The sequence below is a fragment of the Phoca vitulina genome, unplaced genomic scaffold, assembly GCF_004348235.1.
Source record: "Phoca vitulina isolate PV1807 unplaced genomic scaffold, GSC_HSeal_1.0 scaffold41, whole genome shotgun sequence".
NCBI lineage: Eukaryota > Metazoa > Chordata > Mammalia > Carnivora > Phocidae > Phoca > Phoca vitulina.
Window position 1 is genome coordinate 13,685,382 of NW_022589744.1, and position 24,803 is coordinate 13,710,184.

At 58.9% G+C, this 24,803-nt stretch overlaps 1 protein-coding gene across 1 annotated transcript in view; it reads right to left on the reverse strand.

Moving 5' to 3' along the window:
• DNAH17 (dynein axonemal heavy chain 17) overlaps positions 1-24,803 on the reverse strand; it is a 97,354-nt gene that overhangs the window by 46,634 nt on the left and 25,917 nt on the right. Inside the window, exons 19-41 of the mRNA XM_032429380.1 lie at positions 24,501-24,683; positions 21,438-21,692; positions 20,083-20,252; positions 19,303-19,525; positions 18,007-18,123; positions 17,832-17,918; positions 16,490-16,642; positions 14,453-14,701; positions 12,204-12,326; positions 10,597-10,944; positions 10,408-10,499; positions 9,967-10,093; positions 9,122-9,274; positions 7,877-8,002; positions 7,607-7,714; positions 6,593-7,125; positions 6,128-6,284; positions 4,867-4,971; positions 2,661-2,818; positions 2,125-2,263; positions 1,744-1,971; positions 1,227-1,364; positions 121-253 (exon numbers count right to left, since the gene is read on the reverse strand). Coding sequence (XP_032285271.1) covers positions 121-253; positions 1,227-1,364; positions 1,744-1,971; positions 2,125-2,263; positions 2,661-2,818; positions 4,867-4,971; positions 6,128-6,284; positions 6,593-7,125; positions 7,607-7,714; positions 7,877-8,002; positions 9,122-9,274; positions 9,967-10,093; positions 10,408-10,499; positions 10,597-10,944; positions 12,204-12,326; positions 14,453-14,701; positions 16,490-16,642; positions 17,832-17,918; positions 18,007-18,123; positions 19,303-19,525; positions 20,083-20,252; positions 21,438-21,692; positions 24,501-24,683 — 4,105 coding nt within the window. The remainder of the gene's footprint in view (positions 1-120; positions 254-1,226; positions 1,365-1,743; positions 1,972-2,124; positions 2,264-2,660; positions 2,819-4,866; positions 4,972-6,127; positions 6,285-6,592; positions 7,126-7,606; positions 7,715-7,876; positions 8,003-9,121; positions 9,275-9,966; positions 10,094-10,407; positions 10,500-10,596; positions 10,945-12,203; positions 12,327-14,452; positions 14,702-16,489; positions 16,643-17,831; positions 17,919-18,006; positions 18,124-19,302; positions 19,526-20,082; positions 20,253-21,437; positions 21,693-24,500; positions 24,684-24,803) is intronic.

Genomic DNA, 24,803 nt, shown 5'->3' on the forward strand with positions numbered 1-24,803 from the left:
GTGTGAGTGAGCAGGGCTGGTGTGAGCGGGGCTGGGGTGAGTGAGCAGGGCTGGTGTGAGCCCGGGACGCCTGCTGGTGACCCGCCCTCACTCAGTCCACCCTGCCACAGCTCTTGTTACCGTCTTTCCACTCCCTGGTGGCCGGGTTGATGATGCCAAACAGCTCATCACAGGTGACAGCCTTGGGGTCCAGGTCCACGGCAACCGGCTTCCTCTTCATGTTCTGATAGGTCTTGTTGAGAGACTTGAGGACCTGGTGTGGGGGTGCGTTGTTCACCCGGGGCTCGGGGGCCGCCACTCCTGCTCCCACACCCGGGGACGCACCATGCACAACTCCGAAGGCCTTTTACGAACCCCACCCAGAATTCCTGCTCTGGGCCGGTTCTGCACTGGTGACACGCAGGTGAGTTTGCGCCCCCAAACTGACCGAGGCAGGTGCCCGGGGGATGGGGAACGCACGGCAACCACCCCTGTGTGTGGACAATGGAGCACCACGTGCCCTGGGACCAGGCTAAGATCAGGAAAAGTTCACAGTAGTTTCTTGATGACAAAGGCAATCTACGCTCACTGGTAATTCCTCCACCCAGAGAAAAGGATTTTTAGGGACATTTGAGGATGTTTTCATACGTGTATATATGTGTACAGGTGTAAAAATACATACATATGTACATATTCTTTTTAGAAGATCGGGTTCATACAGTTGCTGCTTTTTTTTTTTTTGGGTGCAAAAAGGTGGTTTTATTAAAGCCTGGGGACAGGACCCGTGGGCAAAGAAAGCTGTTGCCAAGTTTCTGTCTTTTTAAAAATTACTTGCTGTGAGCACCCCCATGTTATTAGTCTTTGGAAATGATCTTGATTAATAACACGGTGGTCCATCCTGCGGGCTTCCAGCTCAACATGGGCTGGCTGTAGTATTGGCCACCACCCTCTGCTTCTCACCATGCCCAGGTAATGGCAGGGGACAGGATTTTGGGGGGCTGACACAGGGGGCAGGTGGGGACAGAGGGCGGGGGTGGGGGGCTGGCCGTAGAGGGCCAGGTGGCTGGTGTCCAGGGGGAAGGAGCAAGAAGAGAGGAGAACCTAGGAGAAGGCCCTCATCAGTGGGACCAGGGCCTGCTCCTCACTGCCCCCTGCCCCCGGGGGTGTGGGGAGGTGACAGAGGCCAAGCCTCTAGCAGCCTACAGGCCTTCAGGGAGGACCGAGGAGTGGACAAGAGTGGGGCATGCCTGAGATTTGCCACTGCCCGCGTTCCCGATGACAAACACCGAGTGGCGCACTTGGAGCAGCTCCTCGAGCTGCACGACCTTCAGCACAAAGCTGTCTTCTGCCTGCAGCTTGAGCTCCACGATGCTCTGCTTGATGATCTGGGGAGGTGCACACAGGAGGGGGTGCTGGGCACAGGGCGCAAGGACCAGGCAGGCTTTCCAGGAGGGGGCTTCGTGGGAGATGTTGTAAGGGAACAGTGGCTTCTGGCGTGGATGTGTCCCCACGTTCTGCCGGTGATGCTGCTGAGCATCTGTGCAGGCGACAGGTCTGCCCGAAGCCCCTCTGCTGCCCCCCCATTCCTCCTGAGATCCGCCCCATCCCCAGCATTGAAGGAGGTGCTGGCTGGGGCTGGAAGGTGGTTTGGGGCTTCCGGGTGTTTCTCCCAGCAGCGGAGGGAGAAACGTGTGGCTGCCATCTGCCCGGTGCTGCACCTGCCACCGAGGTGTGGATCTGACCCGAGGGCCCCGTAGTTCCTACCTTTTCAAAATTCAGGTCCCGCTTCCGAGGCACGTCCAGGGCAGGGAAAAGGTCCCCGATCAGCCCCATGAACACGGGCAGGTCGTCGGTCACGATCTTGGGGATGTTGAAGTCTCTCAGCGCCCTCATGAGCACCTGGTCCTCTGCCCGGCTGGGGTCGCCCCTCTTCAGGGACCCGGCCACCACCAGCACAGACTTGATGGCTCGCAAGCCCCAGTCATAATGATCCTGGGGAGGGGAGGCATGGGCGAGCGGGTGTGAGCACGCCTTCCCACCGGGCTGGGGTTAGGGAGGGTTGGGGCCAAAGCCGGCATGCCACCGGGGCACATGGACGGCACCCTCCCGCGCCGCCCTGCAGCCCCGGACACCGCTGGCATGCACCTGCTTCGACAGGAGCTCTTTGCACAAGGTATAGAGCGTGATGAACTTCCTGGCCAGCAGGCGGGCTTCCAGAAAGCCCTCGGCCACCAGCATGATCTCACATATCAGTTCGAAGTCGGGAACCACCATGGCGCAGGGCCTGGGGGAGATCAGCGGGGTCTGCTCAGGCTTCTCCCCCTTCCTCCCACAATCCCGCCTCTCATCAGCTAGGTGCACACGTCCCGTGCCAGGAAGCCCACAGCGTCAGGATTGCAGGGGCATGGGGGCGGGTTCCCAGCATCCCCCTGTGCCCTCTGCCGTCTGCAGGGCCTGGCGCCAGGCCCCACACCCGCTGTACTGACCCTTCTCTGAACCCAGCCTTCCGTGGTCAGGGGCCTCCTCCCCCAGGAAGGCAGAGCGGGAAGATCACTGTCTACTTTTTAAGGAGGCCCTGCCTGCTAGACCCCCTAACTCAGGAGCCTCGCTCCCCGGCCTCCCTCCCTCGCTCCCAGCTCGCCCTGGCTTAGGGTCCCCTCTGCCCTCCTCTGCCCACACACCTGAATAAGGCCTTTAAATTCTCGGGCAGCTCGGTGCGTCCTGCATACCCAGGGTTCATGGTGATGAAAATGCCCACGGTGGGGATGAGACCTATCATCTCTCCCAGGAAACTGAACGTTTTTTTCTTGGCCCGAATCGCATCTTGGACACATTTAACCTAAACAGTTGGCACACAGACGTGTCAGCGTGGGAATGCCCAGCTTCCACGGGCCGGATCTTCACTGGTGTCAAAGCCTGTGGCTACGCGTTTGCAGAGGACACTCCTGGTCTCGCTTTCTTTTTAATTAAACTTAATTTTGAGACAACATAGACTCACACGCAGTTTTAAGAAATAAGGCAGCGGACATGCCCCTGGGCCCCCCGCGCGCCCCTCCCCAGCGTCCCCTAGCAGGAGCATCTTGCACGACGCGAGGACCCCTCTCGTCCCCTGCTATAGTCATACCCACCTCCCCCTGCCCCCACCTTCCCTGTGACCCCGGCAACCACTGGTCTGCTCCAGACTCCCGTACCTCTGCCCCTTCGTGAGCGCTGCTGTGCGGGATGGTGCAGCATGTCCTGGGCGCGTCACCCGGCAGAGCGCCGGGGTCGAGGGTCCGCTCCCCCCCCCCGCGGCGCCGGGACACCCCTGCTTGCCCCGCACTATCGCTGAGCGGTGCTCTGCTTCCTGGCCGCTCTGTGGGTCCCGCTCCCGCTCTGGGTGCCGCGTGGGGACACGCCGCAGCAGCGGGCTCTGTGTCTGGCGGTCTGTGAGAACGGCACTGGGTGAATTCTAAACCTCGGGCTCAGGAGCCCGTGGGATCTTCCGCTCCTGCCGAGTGGCTGCCAACCTGTGCGCGACCACGGGAGGGCGCCCCACGATCATGGTTAAACCTCCCACACGCCTGCCTTGAATTCAAGGTCTCTCCGCCTTTCTGAGCAAAGCTCCTGCCCTGGGGCCTGGCCTTTCCTCCCTGGCTGGTCTGCAGGGCCGGGCTCCCCGGGGCAGGCCTGGTGGCTGGGGCGGTGCGCCTTAATTTCTTAATTTCTTCGCTGCCTCCCCTCTATGCAAAGCCTCTCCTAGCATCCTGGCCCAGTTCTTGATGGTCCATTCGAGTCAAAAACCATGATGGGGTCCATTTACCGACTTTGGGGGTGGGGAGTCACTCTGCTGCTGCCCTGGTGGGGGTGGGGGACCCCAAGGCAGCAGCCTTCGTTCTCTCTTTGCCTTACTGGCCTCCAGCCCAGGGCTCAGGGACAGCTCCGTGTCGGGAGGCTAACAGGTAGAATGCCGGCCACCTGCCTTCACCTCTAATGGTGTCAGCAAACCTGTGTCGTCGAAACATTTTACGGATTAGGGAGAGTTGAAATCACGGCCAAGCACAGAGCTGGGAGTCCAGTGAGTAAGTCTGGAGCAGGCGCTACACCAGGCTGTGGGTCGTGAGTGGCAGGGGCTGGTTTCAGCTCGGCTCCCCTGGCTCTGCCCCCAGCCTCCCGTGTGGGCCGGAGGCTCCGGCTGCAGGGAGCTGGTCTCTGCTTATCTATCTACTGCGCCCGTGGGGGGGAGGGTCCCAGCACCTGCACCGGCCTGACCTCCGGGTCCTTTTGGAATATTCAAGTTGATTCTGGACCTCGAGCTTGGCCTCGGCTCCCCTGAGAGAGCCCCATGGTTCTCACCTCCGGATCCGGAGGGTTCGTGTGCAGTGTAGGAATGCGCCTCCAGACGCGGGGGCGGGTGCACAGGCACCTTGCAGGCGACCTGGGGCTGTGCCGGCACGGGGCTGTCCCCCCTCTGAGGATCTCACTCCCACCGCGTCCCGGCCTCCCCATCGTTCATGCCCGAAGCACACAGGCCTATTTCCTCCCTCCCGTCTTCTCTCCCCGCCTCCTCCCTGTCCTTCTCCCAGCACTGATGTCTAATGCATCCTTCGCTGACACCGTAACCTCTGTCCTTGTCCTCCAGGCAGAATTCATTATCCCCTCATGTGTAGCTGGTTACACCTAGGCCTGCTGCATCCGATTCTTCTGTGTGCCCACCCGGACTCCGGGCCCCTGCAGGACAGGGCTGGGGTCCCTCACCTCCATGCCACACCACCCTGCATTGCACGGTGCACTGGGGACAGGCAAGGAGGGTCGCGGGGCTGAACGGACTGCCTGGTGTAAGGGCTGACAGGAGAGCTGACAAGCCCCAGCCCCTACGTGACCCACAGACCACGGACAGGACCCTACCTGCACAGCGATCACGGACAAGACCTCCACCGAGATTCGGTTAAATTCATCGAAGCAGCCCCACGCTCCAGTCTGAGCCAGGCCCTTGTAGATGTTCCCACAAGACTAGGAAGGGTGAGATGGGGGAGAGGAAGAGACTCAGAGGGCCGACCAGAGTCCTGCCAGGAGCCCCCCACCTGCCCCTTCTGCTGGGTGACAGTCCTGTTCACAGTCCACTGACCGAGGGTCAGGCTGGGGAGCTCTGGGGCCTGGGGGAGGCCAGCGGGCCGGTGCATGCCGGGGAGGACTGGCTGCCAGGAAGAGCCAGCCTTGGCCCATGACCTCCCTGGTGTGGGGGCTTCCCTGGCCTCTGAGCTGGATGGCTCAGACACGTGCATTCGTGTAAAATGCAGCCCCTGCTATTTTTTTCTTGCACTCAAGGGAGGGGCTTCTCTCTAAGATGGGGGGTGGGCATGCGTGTCAGATTTTCTTCTAGATGTTCGTGTCTCTCCAGTCCTTAGCTGGGGGATGAGGATTCTTCAGGGTCTCCGTATGGGATTCCAGGTGAGTGTTAAAGTGCTCCTGAGATGCTTTTCTGAAATCCAGAGGCTGGTGTGGTCTGTGGCCTTGACTGGGAGAGGGGCAGCTGGCCCCGCCTCAACCTCAGGAGGGTTGGGCTTTGGGGCTCAAATACGGGTGGGGAGGGGACCGGAGGCCTCCTGCAGGCCCAGGCTTTGATGCCAGGCCCACCCCAGCCCCCCACAGAGGCTGCCCTGCTAGGCCTCCAGGAGGCTCTGCTCTCCCATGGGGCCCGTGGAGAACCCACAGCATGCTGCACAGTCTCCAGGGATCGCTGGGGCCTGGCCTGTCCCCTGGCGCCCCTGCTCAGCCTGCCTGGACTCGCTTTGACCCCAAAGCCCCACGCTGAACCACGACAGAGGCGCTCACTCTGTCAGGAGCCCCCAGCCACCTGGAGAGAGCTTGGAACAGAGGCTGGGAGGAGGTGACCTCCCAGGGCAGGACAGGACGTTTGGGCCTGGGTTTGTTGACCCTGGGAGCCTCTCCTGGACATGTTTGTCACCTCCACGGGGCCCCAGCTTCCTGGGAGGGCCAAGACCACTGGCAGGGACGCGGGGCAGAGGCCGTCAGCAGACTGGGAACCCGGTGCCTCCTCCCCCGGTTCGAACTGCAGTGTCCAGACATCTAGAACATGCATGGGGCCCGGGGATGCGGTGTGTGGTCCCCACAGGGGCCTCTGGCCCCCTCCAGGCCTGGAGCGCACCTTGTAGTCCATTTGCTCCGAGCAGTTGAAGACATACACCATGGTGCCCAGGGCCCTGCCCAGATCCTTGGTCGTCTCCGTCTTGCCGGTCCCGGCAGGGCCAGCGGGGGCCCCGCCCATGACCAGGTGCAGGGACTGGGTCAAGGTTATGTAGCACCTGCAAGGGACCTCTGATTATCCTGCGTGCGGTGACCCCATGGCCACCCCCTTCCCTTTCACGGTAGTGTCAGCTCACCGTGTCCAGGTGACACGCACTCGGTGCCAGGGAGACACGAGAGGGACGTGAGATGGAGCCAGAAATGGCACCCCCACTTGGCAGGCCCTCAGAGAGGTTGAGCAACTCCTCCAAGACCACACAGCTAGCGTCGGAGTGATCCGAGGCTGGGTGCCCGGCAGGCGGCAGGGGTGAGTCTGGACACAGGCCTCCCCGACCGCCTGCCCGAGGCAGCTGGTGCGTGCCCTCACCTGTCCGTGAGCGGGGTGATGACCAGCCGCGGCGTGTTGCCCAGGTATTCGTAGGAGTACTGGATTTGGGCATCACAGATATTGGCAAAGCAGTGCTTCTTCTCTTCGTCCCAGCGATGCCGGAGCTGGGACTGCCAGGTGAAGGCCTGGGAGCTCTCCACCTGCGGAGGTGCTGGAGCATAGGATCCAGACCCTCCGCTCCTCCTCCAGGACCCACGTCCACCCAGTGCTGCCCCCAGCCAAATCCCGTGGAGGAGCGGGCCCTCCTCTGACTGTTCCCCAGGGCCGAGTCTTCGTGAGGGGTGGGGGCTGCTACCAGGAACAGAGTCGCGCCCCCCCGCCCCGGGAAGAGGCACTAACGGGGGCCAGCCCGGTTCCCGGCCCTTCCCCGGCGCCCATGCCTTGGCTGTGATCATTTTGGCAACCACGTCCCGGGCATGCACGTCGATGGTGCAGATGGTCATGATCTTCATCCTGTCGCCCGCACTGAGGTTTCCAATGAGCAGGGTGATGAGCGCGTTCAGCTGGCTGATCTGCAGGAGCAGAGGCACCTTGGCTGGGACACTGCGTGCGCCCCGCCCTCCCCCGGCTGCGTGGGTCCCCTGGGAGCCCACAGTGGCGGAGGGAAGACCACCATGCTCTTATTTACAAAAACGGAGCACAGAAAAATTCTCAATATCCCCCAGCGGGGGTGGGGTGAGCTGCAGAGCAGCCCCCGACGGGATACCACGGAGCCTCTGAAAATGACATTGTGTGAGAAACTCTAACGCCCCGGGAAGACGGTGGATATTAAGTACAAACGGGATTTTTAAAGCCATGCAGATAGTTTCTACAGTATTGGCATGTAAGTCCATGATATGCACACAAATTGATGATTTGCTGATTTCCAGACAAAAAAGTGAAAGTTGTGTATCTCCAAAGCGGTTACCTTTGGGCGGAACCACAGGGGGTTGCCGAGATTTGGCCGCTTTTGACCGACCGACAGAAAGGGCAGGGTTTCTGACGGACACGCACCTGCTTTTTGTTGTAATCCTTGATGGAGTTTTCATAGCCTTCCTCCAGCCTTGAGAATGCCAGGCCCACCTCGGTGGTCCACCAGATCTGCGTGCACGTGAGCGCAATCTGCAAGCAGACAGGCGCCCACCGGGCCCCCCCCGCACCGTGAGCGTCACCCCCCGATACAGCAGTCCCTGCCGGCGCGGAGGCTGGTCTCCGCGGGACCGACCTTGGGGCAGACCCCGCCCCGCCCCAAGCCCCCCCCTGCCGCCCACCGCCGCCCAGGACCTGGGCTGGGTAATCGAAGATCCACTGCTCCCTCGGCTTTTCCTCGTACGTCACCACGGCCTCTGGGATTTCGTGCCGCAGAGTAGCACGCATGCGGTCCAGCACTCGGTTCAGCCACACTTCCACCTGGGGACGGGAGCCACATTGACCGGACAGGCCCTTGCGGCGAGTTCCAAAGACTTGCTTTGTCATTGAAAAAATAAATGGACCATTTGCCATCATTGTCATCCCAGGGGTGGAAAAGTCAAGGTTTTTGTAGAGCAGTAAGAATGACCCACTTAACAAATGTGGTTGGGAAGCCGGGGGGTGTCCCTGCAAGACTTTTGCCTTGGGCGTTCACGTGCTCACGCTATTTCTAGGAGGACAAGGGAGGGGATCCAGAGAAAATTCTAGAAGAGAAGACAGGCTACATCCGAGCCCCTGAGGCGCTGTCCTCTCAAGTCCCTGGCAGGTTCTGGCTGCTCCTCGGGTGCCTGGTCTCAGGGTCCCAGACAGTCACACAGGACAAACCTTCTTTGTATTTTATTTGCAGACAAGCCTTCTTTGTATTTTGAAATACAAACCCTTCACTAGCCACTACTGGTTGGGGGGGAAGACCCAAACAGGACAATCGGCTTGGTTTTTCTTTTAAACTATAAACACAGTGCCCGCGGTTGTGAACACACTGTGATGACTGGGTTTCGCCGGGGCCCCCACCAACCCCGGCCGCGCCGAGCAAACCCGCCAGGAGCTCCGGGCCCACGTTTCTGAAGCTCCAGTTTTCTTGCGTGAGATTTTCCTCTTTTTTCCCCAGCTGATTTCTCTCCAAATTACATTTCACTTAGGAAAATGTCAAAGTCAATTTGGTTGCTGAGTTGGGCGGTGAGATGGGGGAGAGGGGCTGCGGGGCCGCATGGTGTCGGCAGGAGGAGGCCGCTTCATGGGTGGCTGGGGACGGGAACGGGGCCACCCGAGGTGAGGAGCCGATTGTTCTGAACAGGGATTAGAAAGCGGCGGTTCAGGCGTGTGGGGGCCCCTCGAGGCAGTCCCCTGGCAAGCCCAAGACAGCCCACCGGCATCCATAACCCTCTCCCCTCCCCTTCTTCTCTGTCCGTTTTTTCTCAAGATGCACCCGGACTACACGGGTCAGGCCGTGCTGGAAATTCTCTACGGAAGCTGTTGGAGTGCTTGCTGGATCGAGGGACAGTCCCGGGCTGGGTGGCCGGGGGGCGGCCTGTCCACCCTGGATGTGCCCCCGGCACTCACCTGCCCTGAGAGGTCACACTCTTGGTCGAAGTCCACGTACTCGTCCTCCTTGCTGAACATGCCCAGGCCGAATTTGAGAGGCTTCTCGTCGGCATCAAGGCGAAACTTGAGTTTACACAGGCTGTCGAAGAGCTTGGCCAGGTGGCGGCTCACCTGGGGCGGGGGTGGGGGCAGACACGGGGTCACGGAACCCAGGGCCTTGGAGGGGGTGCGGCGCAGCCGGGTTTTCCTTGGGCGGTTTTAAGCGTCTTTCTGATTTTTGGAATTATCCCCCCCACCACCCCATCTGATTGGTGTTAACTAACGCGCTTAACCAACCAAGGGGCATCTCAGAGACCAGCCCGGGGATCCCAGGTCTGTTCCTGAAGGTGACAGGACACTTTTCCTTGACAAGCTGGGTCCCAGGCCCTGGGCCCGTTTCCCTGGGCCACCCCGTGCGTCCCTTCTGGTGTGTGTTGCAATTTTAGGATTCGAATAAAATATAGTGTTTTCCCTTCACCTAGTGAGTTAAGCCCTCTCTCTTTTCAGAAGAGCCTTGAGGAAACACCTCCCCCTGGCTCTTGGGGTCTCGGATCTGTCAGGATGGCCCCGCGGCCACCTAGCGAGCGGGCGTGTCTCCCAGAAACAGCGTCTCGCCAAGCTCCTGGCATCTAACCCATTTTCCAGATGAGGAAAATGAGGCAAGGGGTCTCTCTGTCATGGCTGGGTCCCCTGGCGGTTTCTGGGGCCGATGACCTTGTGGAGGCGGTCTGGGGACCTCCATGCGCAGGGCTCCAACTGGCCAGGGCCACCCAGACATGGGGGCGAGCATGGGGCCACCTTCGGAATGCCAAGGGCCCGCCTACCTCCACGGGGTCATTTCCGTTAGAGAGGATGTCCAGGAGGTCAGCCGAGGAGACAAAGTAGAACCTTGGGAAAGCCAGTCTTTTTGTCTCTAAATATTCCGCCAAGGCCTTCTCGCACACAGCCAAGCTAGGAGGGAGGAAACGGGGAGGTCGAGGCCTTCTGCAGCCCATCCTGTCCTCGCCAGATGGATGACAGCCCCAGAGACACCCGGTCTGCTGTTTGCAGCCCCAGTTAGATTCAGACCTTGGAACCTGACCCGCCGTGTGGGGGTCCCTCTGAGGCTGAGGACACGCTGTGTGGCCGGCGTGGCACCATGTGGCCCGGAGCACCAGCGCCCAGGGAGGAGAGTTTGCCCCGTCCTGGGTGGCGGGGGGCGGGGGCTGCTGGCTCGGGTCCCTGCCACCAGGACGCCTCCCACCTGGCCAGGCGCGGGGACCCACCTCTTCTTCAGATTCTCCAGTTTGTCGTAGAGACCAGGCTTGTTGGTGGCTTCTACCACGTTGGGGGTTTTCACCGCCTCTTCCATCAGGGCCTGGGAGGAGATGGGCCCCCGGGGCGTGAGTGGCCACACGCTCTCCAGCGTCGCCATTTCTGAAAATGCCCAGGGGGAGGCGGAGGGCTGTGCTCACCTTGAACTCCATGTCAATGTCGTCAAAGCGCTTGGAGTCCTCCGGCAGCTGGGCGCGGATGTCCTCGGAGCCGATGAAGATGCTCTCCAGGTGGCTCCAGGTCCTCTGGACCTCAAACCAGATTGAGATGACGGAGTCCGCCGTGGACAGCTTCTGCTGCCAGCTCGTCACCTCCTTCAGGAAGTGGGACAGGTACTTGGACATCATCAGGTTCTGCAGCTGCACCTGGTTGTCTTCCAGGGTCTCCACCAGCACCTCGTCCGACTTGAGCATCATGGTGCCCGTGCGTGGGTGCGGCTCGTGCTCAAACTCCATGGTGGACCACGTGGCGTCCAGGGCTTTCAGCACCTTTCGGGGGACACAGAAACGACATCACTCGGTGGCTGGCGGGAGGGGCCGAGAAGGACCCAGAACAAAGCCTTGCTTTGAGAAATCCAGAACATCTTTGACAGTTGCCAAAAGGTAAAAATGACCCAAACGTCCGTCAGCAGACGAACAGATACAATGGACAGGTCATCAGAATGCCGTTCAGCCATAAAGAGGAATGAAGTTCTGACTTAGGCTCCCACATGGATGGACCTTGATGACATCACGTGAAGTCAAAGAGGCTGGACAGACAAGGCCACATCCTGGGAGATTCCATTTACATGAACTGTCCAAAACAGGCAAATCCATAGGGACAGGAAGTGGGTTAGTGGTTGCTTCGAGGTGGGACGGGGATGTATGGGAAGATGGGGGGTTTCTAGAGGGAATGGCTTTCTTTTTGAGTTGGTGAGAACATGCTAACATTGAGTAATTCTCCCACGTGATGGTTGCACGCATCCGTGAATGCACTAAAAGTCACTGAATCGTACACCTTAAATGGGTGAATGGTATGTGAATTATAGCTCCATAAAGCTGTTCAAAAAAAAAAGGGAAGATAGGGTGCCTGGGTGGCTCAGTTGGAGAAGCATCTGCCTTTAGCTCAGGTCATGATCCCAGGGTCCTGGGATCGAGTTCCGCATCAGGCTCCCTGAGCAGGGAGTCTGTTTCTCCCTCTGCCTCTGCCCCTTCCTCCCACTCATGCTCTTTCTCACTATCTCTCTCTCTGACAAATAATTAAATAAAATCTTTTTTTAAAAAAAGGGAAGAAAGCCAAAATGTGAAGACTCACACTCACCGAACAGGTGAGGAGAGAGATCTGAATTGCAGAAGGAGCCCTCCCGAATTTCCCTGTGTCCTGTGGCTGTCCCAACCAGTGGCTCATCATCCACCCTGATGGCCAGTCCTCCCGCCTTCCCTCCTTCAGCCTCTTCTCCAAAGTCACAGAGAAGGGCGCTCCACGAGAGGAGAGTTCAGGGCGTGTTTCAATGTGCACACTATCACATGCAGGAGACAGAGCTAGAGCCAGGGGGATCCTTTCTCCAGTAATACATTCTGGAAATTTTTTACAAGATTTCCGTCGTGGGTTGGTTAAGGGAAAGCCTATCAAACTTTGTTTTTGTGTTAAGCAACTGCTGGACCCCACATGAAATGAGATGCTCATAGGCGCTGGGCTGGTGGGCCTGCTTCAGCATCATCCCATACAGAACATACTTTGCTGTCGACAAAAAAAAAAAAAAAAATACCTTTTCCATCCCAGACTCTTTCACAGCCTTGTCAACGATATTTCGGACCTCATCCTCGTATTTGTGGAGGTTCAGCTGCAGTAAATCTGCCAGGGTGGTCTCATCTGACATTTCAAATTTCACCTGGGGGAGAAATAGGCATGTTCCAGCTAAGGTCATTTGTACTGGATGGACATCTTTGTCCTTTGTGGAGAGCCAGCAGGTGGAAGAAGCTCTGTGTCGCCATTTCCTGGCTCCATGACTTGGGTGAGCTACTTCTCCAGGACTTGCCTTTCCTCCCAGTAACACTGTAATAGCAGAGCCCATGTGTAGTGCTTTGAAGTGTTTCTCCCAAGTTCCTGCCCACCCAGACCTCAGAATATGACCTTATTTGGAAATAGGGTCTTGGCCGATGTTAAGGATCTTGAGATGAGCTCATCCTGGATTATCCACGTGGGACCTAAACAACGGCCGTCCTTATAAGAGGAGAGGAGAGGAGGATTTGAAATGCACAAGGAAGCCATGTGGTCGCAGAGACAGAGATTGGAGGGATGCAGCCACAAGCCAAGGGATGCCTGGGGCCACCACGAGCGGGAGGAGGCAGGGGACTGTCCCCAGGAGCCTTCAGAGGGAGGGACCCCTGCCCACACCTCGATTGCAGACTTGCAGCCACAGAGCCACAGAAGAATACGTGTCTGTGGCTTTAAGCCCCTCGTTTGTGGTTCTTTGTTGTGGCAGCCCCAGGACGCTGATGCCTTAGGCTCGGGGATTAATGCTCCTGACGCTGTGTTATTAGCAGGCATGGCTGAGTCTCGGGCACTGTGCTCTGGTAACAGTAGCAGGTGCCCAGGGCTACCCAGGCCTCACAGCCCTTCGACGACCCCTCTCCTGCAGTCTCGCCATCACATCGACATTTCCGGGTACCGGTTCTGAGCCCCCATGGAGACTGGTTTAGCTAACTGAGAGAATCAAGTGTCTCTCCATCACATTCGGGAGAACATCTGTCTGGGTTCCACTAAGTCCTCGGCTGGGACATTTTAGTTGCTTTTTCATCACCGGCTGGGGGTCTCTCCCGGGGCGCCTGGATGGGGCTCACGAGCCTGCTGTCCGGCTCAGTGCTCGAGCACTCCAGACAGCCCAGCCCTTCTGCCTGTCTTGTGTTTCTCTCCCCCAAGCCTCAAGCCACACTCCACATGCCCCCAAAGCCTTTTCTGTTCTTCCCTCCCCTTGGAGGCCACGCCTCCTCTAAACTCGTAGAATCTCCACTGAATATCCCGCTCAGCATCCTAACACGAGCATCGCACGTGCTGTTCTTCTGCTTCCCTGAGGGCGGAGGCTCTATTCTCCCTCTCTTTGTATCCGTGGCACCTCTGGGGGGCCTCTCTGCAGAGTAGCTGTTCAATAAAGTTTTGTTCAATGTTTGCTGACAGTGGGGAGTGTTCCCATTTGCCTCCTGGGGATGTCGATGCTGGTAACACCCCCTTCCCCACCTAGGGGATACCCCTGGGAAAATTTGGGCACTAGGGCTTTGTGCTCCTGGGGGGCATGGGGAAAGCCAGGGGAGATGTTCATCCAAGCCAGAATTCCTGAATCCTATGGACAGTCAACCTACAACCAAAACTGGCTACATAATTTCCAGTGCAAAATGAAAATGATGGGGCCCTTTGTTAAAAAAATTATTAAGAATTGGGGCGCCTGGGGCGCCTGGGTGGCTCAGTTGGTTAAGCGACTGCCTTCGGCTCAGGTCATGATCCTGGAGTCCCGGGATCGAGTCCCGCATCGGGCTCCCTGCTCGGCAGGGAGTCTGCTTCTCCCTCTGACCCTCCTCCCTCTCATGCTCTCTGTCTCTCATTCTCTCTCTCAAATAAATAAATAAAATCTTTAAAAAAAAAAAAAAAAAGAATTGGGGCGCCTGGGTGGCTCCGTCAGTTAAGCGTCTGCCTTTGGCTCAGGTCATTATCCTGGAGTCCCGGGATCGAGCCCCACGTCGGGCTCCCTGCTCAATGGGGAGCCTGCTTCTCCCTCTCCCCCCTGCTCACGCTCTCTCTCTCTCTCTCAAATAAATACATAAAATCTTAAAAAAAAATTATTAAGAATGCCCAGATGGCAGCAGCAGAGCACTCCAGCCAGGATGGGTGCCCTCTGAGCGCAGCGCCCTGTGTGACCGGCCCAGGTCACAAGCGCCCGAGGCCAGCCCTGCCCACACCCAGCTTTGTCAGCCAAGGGCCAGCCCATCCCACGGCGAGGCCGGCCGGCGCCAGGGGTGGTACCTGGGTGGCCTGCATGAGCTGCTGCCAGTGGCGGTCCCGGATGGCGGGGTTCTGCAGCTCGCTCACGGCGCGCAGGGATGTGATCATGTTCTTCACAGTGTTGTCCAGCCCCACGAAGGCGTCCCAGCTCTTCATCTCCTTGTCCAGAGACCTCACGTCTTTGGCAAACTTCTTACAATCTATGTCCATCTGCTCAACGTTGATATCTTTCCACTTGGTGGTCTTCCAGTTGTCGATGCTGGTGTTCACCTGAGGGGAAACACTCACTGAGGGTTGGGGAAGACATCTGCGTCCCCTTACTGCCGTGGCTCCTGGGGAGCATGCAGGACTGCGGACAGAGGGTGGTACGGTGGACGGACACAAGGGGGGAAAGCCCAGTTGCAAAGATACAACTCAAAAGTCAGCAGTTCAACTCTATTTTGGCAGAATCCCGTGGAGGGAGCTGCTACCGCTCACCAGGACCCAGGCCCCTCTACTCCGTCGTGGGGCCATGTGACCTGCTTCGACCAGGGAAACGTGAGTGACGCCGGGAACTCTGGGGCAGAGAGCACTCAATTGTCGGTGCTTGACTCGGAGCCCTGGCGGCCTTGGCAGTCACGGAAACGCACGGGGCTACACAGCCTGGAACAAGGGGCTGCCCAAGGGCTGCCTGGAACCAGCGTGTGGACTTTGCATGAAAGAGAGATATAGGGGCACCTGGGTGGCTCAGTCGTTAAGCATCTGCCTTCGGCTCAGGTCAGGATCCCAGGGTCCTGGGATCGAGCCCCACATCGGGCTCTCTGCTCAGCGGGAAGCCTGCTTCTCCCTCTCCCACTGCCCCTGCTTGTGTTCCCTCTCTCTCTGTGTCTCTCTCTGTCAAGTAAATAAAATCTTTAAAAAAAAAAAAAGAAAGAGAGATATACTTTTGTTGTGAACTACACGGAGGTCTTCTTAGGGCTGTTTGTTAGTGCAGAGTAACCTAGCTTCTACTGACGGATGACCATGTATTAGAAGAAGCTCGAGGACACAGAATCTCCCCGGGAAGAACCCTACCAACAGTGGAGATGGAAGGCCACAAAACCTGCGGTCTTCAATTTGATGTGGGCTGGAAATGGACGTGAAGCTGGGATGGACGGAGTGAGATTGCTGGCACAGGTGCTCGAGGCCCGGAGGCCCGGGCTGGACAAGCCTACTTGTTGCATAAGGCAAAGAGGGGCGGCTGTTTACAGGAGACCGGCCTTGAAGATGCTAAGACACGAAACCTTAATGCCCTGTGGGCACCGAGTCAGTGGCTCTTTTAGGTTTTAGCTTATTCTGTATCCTGTTTTCATAAAAGTGTCCTGGGCAGTGTGTTTTGGAGGATTTTCCTTGAAATAGTCTGGCTGTAAATGCTAACTCCTGGGAAACGTAGGCTTTATTCTCTAGGTCTGTGCGGACTGTTGTTTATCCAGGGCACGGGCAGCCACCCGTCCTCTCTGGCTTTACCGACTCTGTTCCGGAATGTCCCTCACACACAAGAGACTCGCGTTCAGCTCCTTGTGAGAAAGTAACTATCAAGAGGCTCCGGTCTGTCCTCTCTCTCGAGGACAGAGCTTGTGACTTGGAGACACTCTCTTTCCCCTCTGTAAGAGGCTCAGTGTGGTCAGAAGGAAGACATGTCCAACATTTTACTATGATGTACTGAAAAAAATAGGACAAACGGAGAGGCGGAGCATGCTCATGTGTGGGGAGAACCCCGATCAACACCAGGAGGGCAATGCTCCCCAGAGTAGCTCACGGAGAAAATCCAGTTCTGTATAAAGTCATAATGGTTTCTCTTGGAGGGGAGGAGGATTTGACAGAGATTCTGCAGTTCGCTGGAGGGAATAAGAGGGAAGAGCTAACATCTCTCTGGAAACGGGGGAGCTGGGAGGAGAGGCCGGCTGAAGCCAACAGGTGTCCGAGCGCTACCCTCCTTTCCAAGAAGAGTGTGACCTAGCGCCTCCCCTCACCCCCCACCCTGGGTCCCCGCAGTGCTGGCCCGCCCCACCCACGCCGGGAGACTGCCATCGCCCTCACCATGACGATCATGTCCCAGAGCTCCTTCAGCAGGCGGACCTCCTTGTGACAAGCTTTGAGCTGCTTGTAGTCTGGGACTGTGACTTCGAACAGGCTCCCGGACTTGCACAGGGCCTCCATGGTGCTCTCCATGGACGCGATGCTCTTTTGTTGCTGGGGGCGGGCGAGGGGGGCGGTCAGCAGCGTGGCTCACGCTCAGTGCTGGCCTCCCTCTTGCCCTCCGCCGCCTCCCGGTGGCCCTCCTCTGCGTCCTCACCGGCCAGGTGCTGTGTTCTGACCCCGCGCACCGACCGGCGGGAACTGTGCGCCCGCCCCCTCCCGTCTTCCAAAGCCCCCTGCTTCTGTCGCACGGCCAGCGCGCCGGCTTTGGGAGTTCAGGCGTGAGAAGTGACTTTAACGGGCCTGGCACGAATGCCCGATTTCCTCCGGAGAGGTTCAGGATGGCTCAATTCTCACCCCCTGTTTTTTACCTTATTAAACATTAAGGAGGTAATGCTTGGTTGCTTTGAAAATGAGAACAGTCTAGATAAGAGGAGGAAAGCAAGAGTCACTCCAAACCAGGGGAGTGAGAGTGGGGGCTTCGGGGTCGAGTGTGTGAGCGTTCTGTGCGTGTGTGCACGCGCGTGTGCGGGATGTGAAGATGGGCTCCCTGTGTGTGCGGGCGGCTCCAAGAGGGCTTTGGCACGCACGGACCTGGTTCCTAAACAAGCTCACACCGGATCTCTGCAGAACCCAGCCCGGGCCCTGTGGGCTCCAGGAGAGACCGTGCGCCTCTCTGCGGGGCTGGGGGAGTGGGATCTTTGGGAATGGTGGCTTCGAAGCTGTTGAGAAGAGCAGAGGCTGGGGGAGGGCACGTGCGGGGGACCTTGAAGGGCATTTTGGGGTCTTTGTGCTCACGCCCGCGTGCCTCACACGCTCCCCTGCGAGAGGGTTGTCAGGCCCAGCCCGGTGGTGCTCGTACGCTGGACGCTGGTTGTGGACTTAACATCGGGAACAGAAGGGGACATGGTAGGGCTCGGCCACGCACTGCACACGGTGGCCAGGGAGGGGAAGACAGCGGCACAGAGGTGAGTGCCAGGCCGGGTGACAGGGAGCCACTGGGTGAGAAGGAGCCAGGGACGAAGGAGGCACAGCGGGGCTGAGCAGCTGGGCTGGATCGCCGGGCTTGGGGTGTGTTCCCACGCCTGGGACCCTCGGCCGAGCCGCACCCCACAGCGCGGAGGCCACACGGGTGTGCGTGGACACCTGTGCGCACGTGCGGCCCCGAGGCCAGGCCCCTCGGGGCCAAGGATGAGAGCTCGAGGAGAGGCTGGGAGGGCACCGGGGTCCTTGACCGACCTACCTTATTCAGGGACTTGTAGGGGTCGGGGTCGGTGAAGCTGAACGGGGCTTCTCGCCGGAACTTCTCTCTGAACTCCTGCTGCTTGAGCTGTGGGAGAGGTGCCCGTGTCACCCTCCCCGGCGACAGCCCGGCCTCCCGGGGTGAAACACAGCCCAGCCTGCCAGGGCGGCGCTACCTCGAACTGCTGGCACTTCCGCCGCAGGATGTTGACCTCGTTGGCCTGCAGGGGCGCCACGTTCTGCTTCACCTGGATCGCCAGCTTCTTGGTGTTTGTCCACTGCTCCGGCAGCTCCTACAGCGGACAAAGGCCACGGTCCCTTCCTTTCCCTGTTCCTTTAAACGCTTTCCATCGTGAAATAGCATGGACTCACAGGCAGTTGCAGATGTAGCACGGAGAGTCCTGTGTGCCCCCCGCCCCGCCCCCGGCGCCCCGGGAGGCGGACCTTCGACAGGTGCAACCACTAGCCTGTCCCCCATTTCTGTAATTTTGCCAGAACGGCTTTAACAATCAGATGGGTTTTTGTGCTTTCAAAGTTGTCCGCACTTGAGCAAATATTGGACTTCTGATCACAAAATATTTTGAAGAGAAAGAGTCCCAGCCCACGAATTCTTCGCCCACAAAACAAAGACAGGGGTTTCCCTTTCCTCTATGATGAGTTAACATTCTGTGGGCGGCGGGACATTCAAAGCCCGGTTCACGCCCGTCGCCCCTGGGCCCGGCCGCACACCCCTCACATCCGCGTCCTCTGCTGGTCCTGGGCAGGGCAGCAGGGGCGGCCACCGGCCTGGTAGCAGGACCCCGGGCAGCGCCTCCCGGCTCCTGCCCGCCCTGCCCCGCACCCCTGCCGTCCCCCTTGCCGCAGGGTTTCGGCCCGGATCCAGAGTAGGGCAGAGAGCTGAGAAAGGGATGAGGGTGACCCTCCAGGGGGTGGCGGGCTGTGGCTTCAGGACCCTTCCCCTCCTCCTTGCCACCTTGCCTGGGCCAGCCCTGCCACACGCACCTTCCAGGTCAGGGAGCTCCCGCAGCAGCTGGCCCCTCCCTCGGCCTCACTGCCATGTCCCTAACCTCCGCAGGGGCTCTGCCGACCCCAATCTTGGTCCACCCCCCCCGCACCCAGGATTGACCCGTCCTTGGGGGCAGGTGTGGGATATGAAGACATTTTTAATTCAACAATTCAATGGAGGAACCACCGGCTTCACCCTAGAGGCCACCTCACTGTCCCTTCCTCTGTAGGGAGCCTTCTCCCCCCTTGACATTCCACACGGATCCCTGGATCCACAGGAGGAGGTCTATCCTGCGGGTCCCATGTGAGAGGCCTTGTCCCTGGGCACAACAGCCTGGACTCCACTTGCAAGGCCCCCGGCACTGGGCTGGCTCCCCGCCCCCCCCCCCCGGCCGCCCCCCCCCCCCCCGCCCCGGGCCGCCCCCCCCCCCGCCCCCCCGGATGGCGGGCGCCCGGCCGCTGTCCACCTGCTGCTTCAGGTGTGTCTCTTCCGGTATCTCCTCCCCGTAGATCTTGAGCAGCTCAATGGTTTGCTTCAGGGGCTCAAACATGTTGTCGGTGGCCACCTGCCTCTCCTTGACCTTCATCAGATGACCCATCACCTCCACGAGACCGTCGTAATCTCCCTCCTTGAGGGTCTTGGTTAAGCCCGTCCTGGCGACTTTCATGAAGGCTTCCAGGTCAGCCAGGCTGTTGAACGAGAGGCCCCCGTGAGGGGTGCCAGCCTCCATGGTGGGGGTGAGGCCTGTCTGGGGGGGCGGGGGGTGGGGGGCACTCCCCAGTTACACTGTGGGGCCCTGTTGAGCAAGGGAGAGCTCCTGTCCTCTTCAGGACACCTGCTCTTGACCCCCACCCTGCGCCCCCCCAGCTCCACTCCAACTGGCCTCCCGATGGGAGCTCAGCCTGCACTCCCTCCTGGCCCCTCGTGGCCCTGACCGCCGCCCCTGACTGCGCGGTCACCTGTCCCCTGGCGACACGTCAGGCGGCCCTGCTGCCCTCGCGGCTCCAGACACGGAGGTGCTCAATGAGTAGGGCCCACGAAGCCCGGGGCGTCCACTCACAGCCAGGTGACCCCTGTCCACTGGGACCCACCCTGGACAGGGGTGGGGGGGCTGCTGACCGCGACGCTGACCTTCACCCCCACGCCTGCCCGGCAGGAGCGCCCCGCCGACACCACGAAAGCGTGTTTCTCCTCGGGCGAGGTCACGGTCGGGACGGCAGGATGGGCTGTGGGGCCGGGCACCCACCTGTTGACAACGTGGTCGCTCAGGTGTCGCTTGAACATCAAGCTCCAGCGCTTGATGATGTTGAGGAGGGCCTGCTTGAAGGGGCGGCAGTCACACTGAAGCCAGCCGTTGAACACCTTGGTGTTCTCACACTTGGACACTTCCTCGTACAGCTTCTCGTAGGAATCGATCTGGAAAACACGGCCGCTGCTCACTGTCGGGCTGCGGTGGGAGGAGGGCGGCCCTGCCCACAGCTTACTTCTTCTTCTTCTCCCAGCTCCCCCGGGACCCCTGCAGCCCCGCAGCCCAGCCCCTGTCGGAAGGGGACGGCCTCGGGCAAGGCCGGCTGGGCTTCTGAAGAATCGGCCAGGAGCTCAAGAGGTGATCGTGGTCACGGCAACCACCGGGCGCCCTAAACTCAGCTCTCTCCACGCTGCTCTGCATTCTCCGGGCTCTCGGCTCCGCCAGCTGCCCCCCACCCGCCCGTCTCCCCCGTGGGTTCTGCTCACGGGCGTCTCTCTCCCACCATGCATGGGGAAGGGGGAGGTGTGTGTACTCGTTGTCTTGTGTTCTATCTTTCTGATGCTCTGCTGCCCGGGCCTCACTGACCCTGCTGGGCCTGCCCCTCCCAGGGCTGGCGGCCTCCCAGAGAGAGCAGACCACTCCCAGGGAGCCCGTCTTTCGTATACAAACCAACCCAGAGCCTGCATCCCAACCACCCTCTTTGCACTCGGGGCCAATATTTCCCCATCCTACTCACCCCAGGGCCAGGGACCAGACAACAAGGGGCCGCCCCTACACCCCGGAGTCCAACATGACTCCAACTCGCCAATCCCAGGCCCTGTCTTCCCTGTGAAAACCACAACATGGGCTGTGGATCCCCCCTTCCCCTCTGTCCCTCTGCCTTGGGACTGACGCTGGTGCTTCCCCCGTGGCCCTGTAGGGCTAGGCGTGCCCCCACCTCCTGGAACCCGAGTCACAAACTCTCTCCCATGGCAGTCATCTGCTCTTTTGGGAGGCACCAGACCACTATAATAATAAAACCCACATTTAAAAACCATTCACCCAGGGCGCCTGGGTGTCTCTGTCGGTGAAGCATCTGTCTTCGGCTCAGGTCATGATCACAGGGTCCTGGGATCGAGTCCCACATGGGGCTCCCTGCTCAGTGGGGATCCTGCTTCTCCCTCTGCCCCCCACCCCACTCATGCTCTCTCTTTCCCTTTCTCTCTCTCTCTCAAATTAATAAATAAAATCTTTAGTCTTAAAAAATAAAAAATAAAAACCATTCACCAAGGTTTGAATCAAGCCCAGTGAGCAGCCCCCACCCCCCGGGGAGGGGGCAGGAATTGCAGGGGTGAGGAAGCCTGCACACACACCTGCTGCTGGAACTGGGTGAGGCTGGGTGGCGTCTTGGAGAGGGTCTCTTCAGCCCGGGTGTCCAAGTCCTCCGGGGTGACCGCGCGCCCGTAGATCAGGAAGTCCTTCATGAACTCCTGGGGGTCGTCCATCCAGAGGTAGGAGTACCTCTCGAAGGAGTCCTGGTACTCCTCAGCCTCCTTCATGGCGCTGATGACCAGGTTGGACATCTCCTCCCTCATCTCTATGAGGTCCGTCATGTCTTCCAGGTCTGCCTGCAAGGGGGCAGGAGAGAAGCAGACCGGCGAGCGTTGGCCTGTGGTCACGGCTTTGATTGGATGTCTCCACCCTGGAGGGTGTCTCTCTGCCAGTGGAAGTGTTGCTAACCTCTCAAGATGGAAAACAGAGCAATTTGCCAATTGGCCATGTTCTCCCGAGAGAAGATTGTGTTGAATGTGACTTTTGTCCGGCAGACTCGAGGATGGCTCGCACACTGATTCTTTCATGCAAGAGTAACTTGGCACCTGCTGTGTGTGCCACATGAGGGGGTGGGTGCTGGTCACATGGAGGGTGTGGTCCAGGCGTGGGGTTGGGCATTCCTCAAAAAATCACAGACTCTGAGCCCCTTGCTTTAATGCGTAGCAGGGAGGAGGTCGGGGAATGTTCCCTGAGGAAGTGACCGTTGTTCTGAGAACTGATGGATGGCTAGGCAAAGAGCAAGAGAAACAGCAAAGCACATGCAAAGGCCCTGCGCTGGGAGGAAGCAGATGTTTGAGGAACTAAAAGAAGTCTACCATGGATGGCTAGAGCAGGGAACTGGGGAGGCCTGATCTGGACAGAATTTTTTGAGTTTTGAGCGACAGAAAACCCAACCCAAGTTGGTTTAAGCAACAAGACAACTCACTGAGTCATGGAACTGGAGAATCTCAAGGTGGGGTGTGTGTATTCATTATGGTTTTTATTTTCTGTATCTTAAGATGCCTTGACATCTTAAAAACTCTTGCTGGCTGGGAGATACTGCCCTTCTGGGGACTAGCCAATTCTGAGAGAGAGGAAGAGCTCAGAAGGGAGCATACCCTTCATAAGCAAACCAACCAGCTCTGAGGCTACACCTGCCCCCCTCCCCTCCCCCGCCCCGCCGCTTTATCCAATACTCCTCCTATCCTAAGTGGCCCAGGGTCAGGTACCCGATAACTGCAGGTGACCCCTGGAGCCCAGAGCCGCCAATTAATGCAAACTGGCTAGTCCTTAGCAGTTTCCCCCACCTGCCTTGCCTTTTCCTGCAGAAACCTCTGGAAAGGCTCTGGCCTGGGCTTGCCCCTCACCCCCACGTCTGCACCTGCTATGACCCCGTGTGGCCCCGCACCACCTGCCAGGCCTCTCGTTTCTATGGGAACTGTGAGCAGCATTAACTCTTCTCTCCACGGCACTGACCTCTCCACACGGCCACTCAGCCACCTCTGCAAATTAAGATCCCACGGGCTCAAGTGAGGCTGGTGTGGGGCGTGCACAGGCTGGGCTATGGCATGATCGGCAGGACCCTTGTCTTGCTCTGCTCTGTCCTCCTCCACGTGTGTCTTCATCAGCAGGTGGATCCCCTCAGAGCTCAGGGGGGCTCAGGAGCTCCAGACGTGCATCCTGCCAGAGCCTGGAGCACACTGGGTCCCGCGTCCATACCTGAGCTGATCTCTGGTGACAAACTCTATTCTGGACCCTGGAACGCTTCATCCAGGCACATCCCCTTGGCCTGACACCGTCTGCCTGGAAACCCCCTCCCACCCTTTCAGACTCAGGCAGCGTACACTCAGCTGATCGGGGAAGCTGTCCTTGACATTGCGAGGGATTTCCTCTGTGCACTCACCTCACCGTGCACACGCGTGCACACGCTCACATGCACACACGCTCACACGCACACACGTGTGCACAGGCTCACACGCTCACACGCGTGCACAGGCTCACACGCACACACGCTCACACGCACACACGTGTGCACAGGCTCACACGCTCACACGCGTGCACAGGCTCACACGCACACACGCTCACACGCACACACGTGTGCACAGGCTCACACGCTCACACGCACACACGTGTGCACAGGCTCACACGCACACACGCTCACACGCGTGCACAGGCTCGCACACGCACACGCTCACATGCACACACGCGTGCACAGGCTCACACGCACACACGCTCACACGCACACATATACCTTCCTCCCTGATAGTATAGAGCCTCTCGTTGTAAATGTTGCAAATAATTCACGCCTGTTATTATCAAAAATCTCAAGCAACGCAGAAGTATTTGAAATCAAAACCCCTTTGCATCCCTTTGTCCCAGCCCCCTCCCTCCCTACCCCCTTCCTGCTGGAGAAGTGAGCACTCCTAGCAATTTGGAGCGTATCATTGGAAGACAGATTTTTGTTTGTTTCAATGAATGAAGTCATATTCTAAACACTGTTCCACAACTTGATAAACCATAACCTGCCGCCAGCGTCTCCCCACCCCAGGCTGGGGTCGGTGACTCATGCAGACGCTTTGTCCGGTCGGGCCAGCGTCTGTTGAGCCAGCTCCCCTGTTTGACGGCACTTAGGTCTTTTCCAGGTTTTGTTTCACTCTTACAAACAATGCTCCGACACACACACCTCCAAAGACCTCCCTTCGGAGAAGCAAAACTTCCTATGCCTTTTGTGTCCGGAGAATCCGATCTGTTTTGCTTACAGGTACTTCATGTATCGACGGTACCTGGAGGCGCAAGCCAGCGAGGACACGTTTGTCAAAATGCCTGCGTGCTGAGGGGACGTTTAACTGTGAGCATTTAACTCACAGAAACAAGGGAAACACCAGGAAATGGGTACGAGCGCGCTCTGGCCAAGTGGGAATGAAAACCAGGCCGACTAGGAGAAGCCAGTCTGGGAAGAACGGCGGGATTTCCGGAGTGGGGAGGGAAACGCGGTTTGGCGTCCTGAGGACCTGATAGACACCCCTGGGCGGCTCCTCACACTCAGAGCCATCGGCATTTAAAAGGTAACTGACGGGGCACTGCTGAGTTAGGAAGGCAGCTGGAGCAAGGGAGCCCGGACTGACCTTGTAGCTCATTTGGCCCTTGGCCAGCCGGGGGATGAGCTTGGCTGCGTTGTAGATGTCATTGATCAGGCCCTCAATCAGCGTCAGGAAGCCATGGTCCGCGCCCACCTCCAGGGATGGATGGAAGACCAGCCCGTCCTCGTCCAGCTCCATGCGGACCTCAAAGAGTGGCGCCACGCTCTCCTGAAACAGGCCGGCCCGGGGTCAATGCCTCGAGCTCGGTGGAACCACTCCCAAGGCCCTGATGTTCTCTCGAGGCATGCCAGGGCTGACTCAGGCTGGCTGGGGCCACCTGGGAGAGCT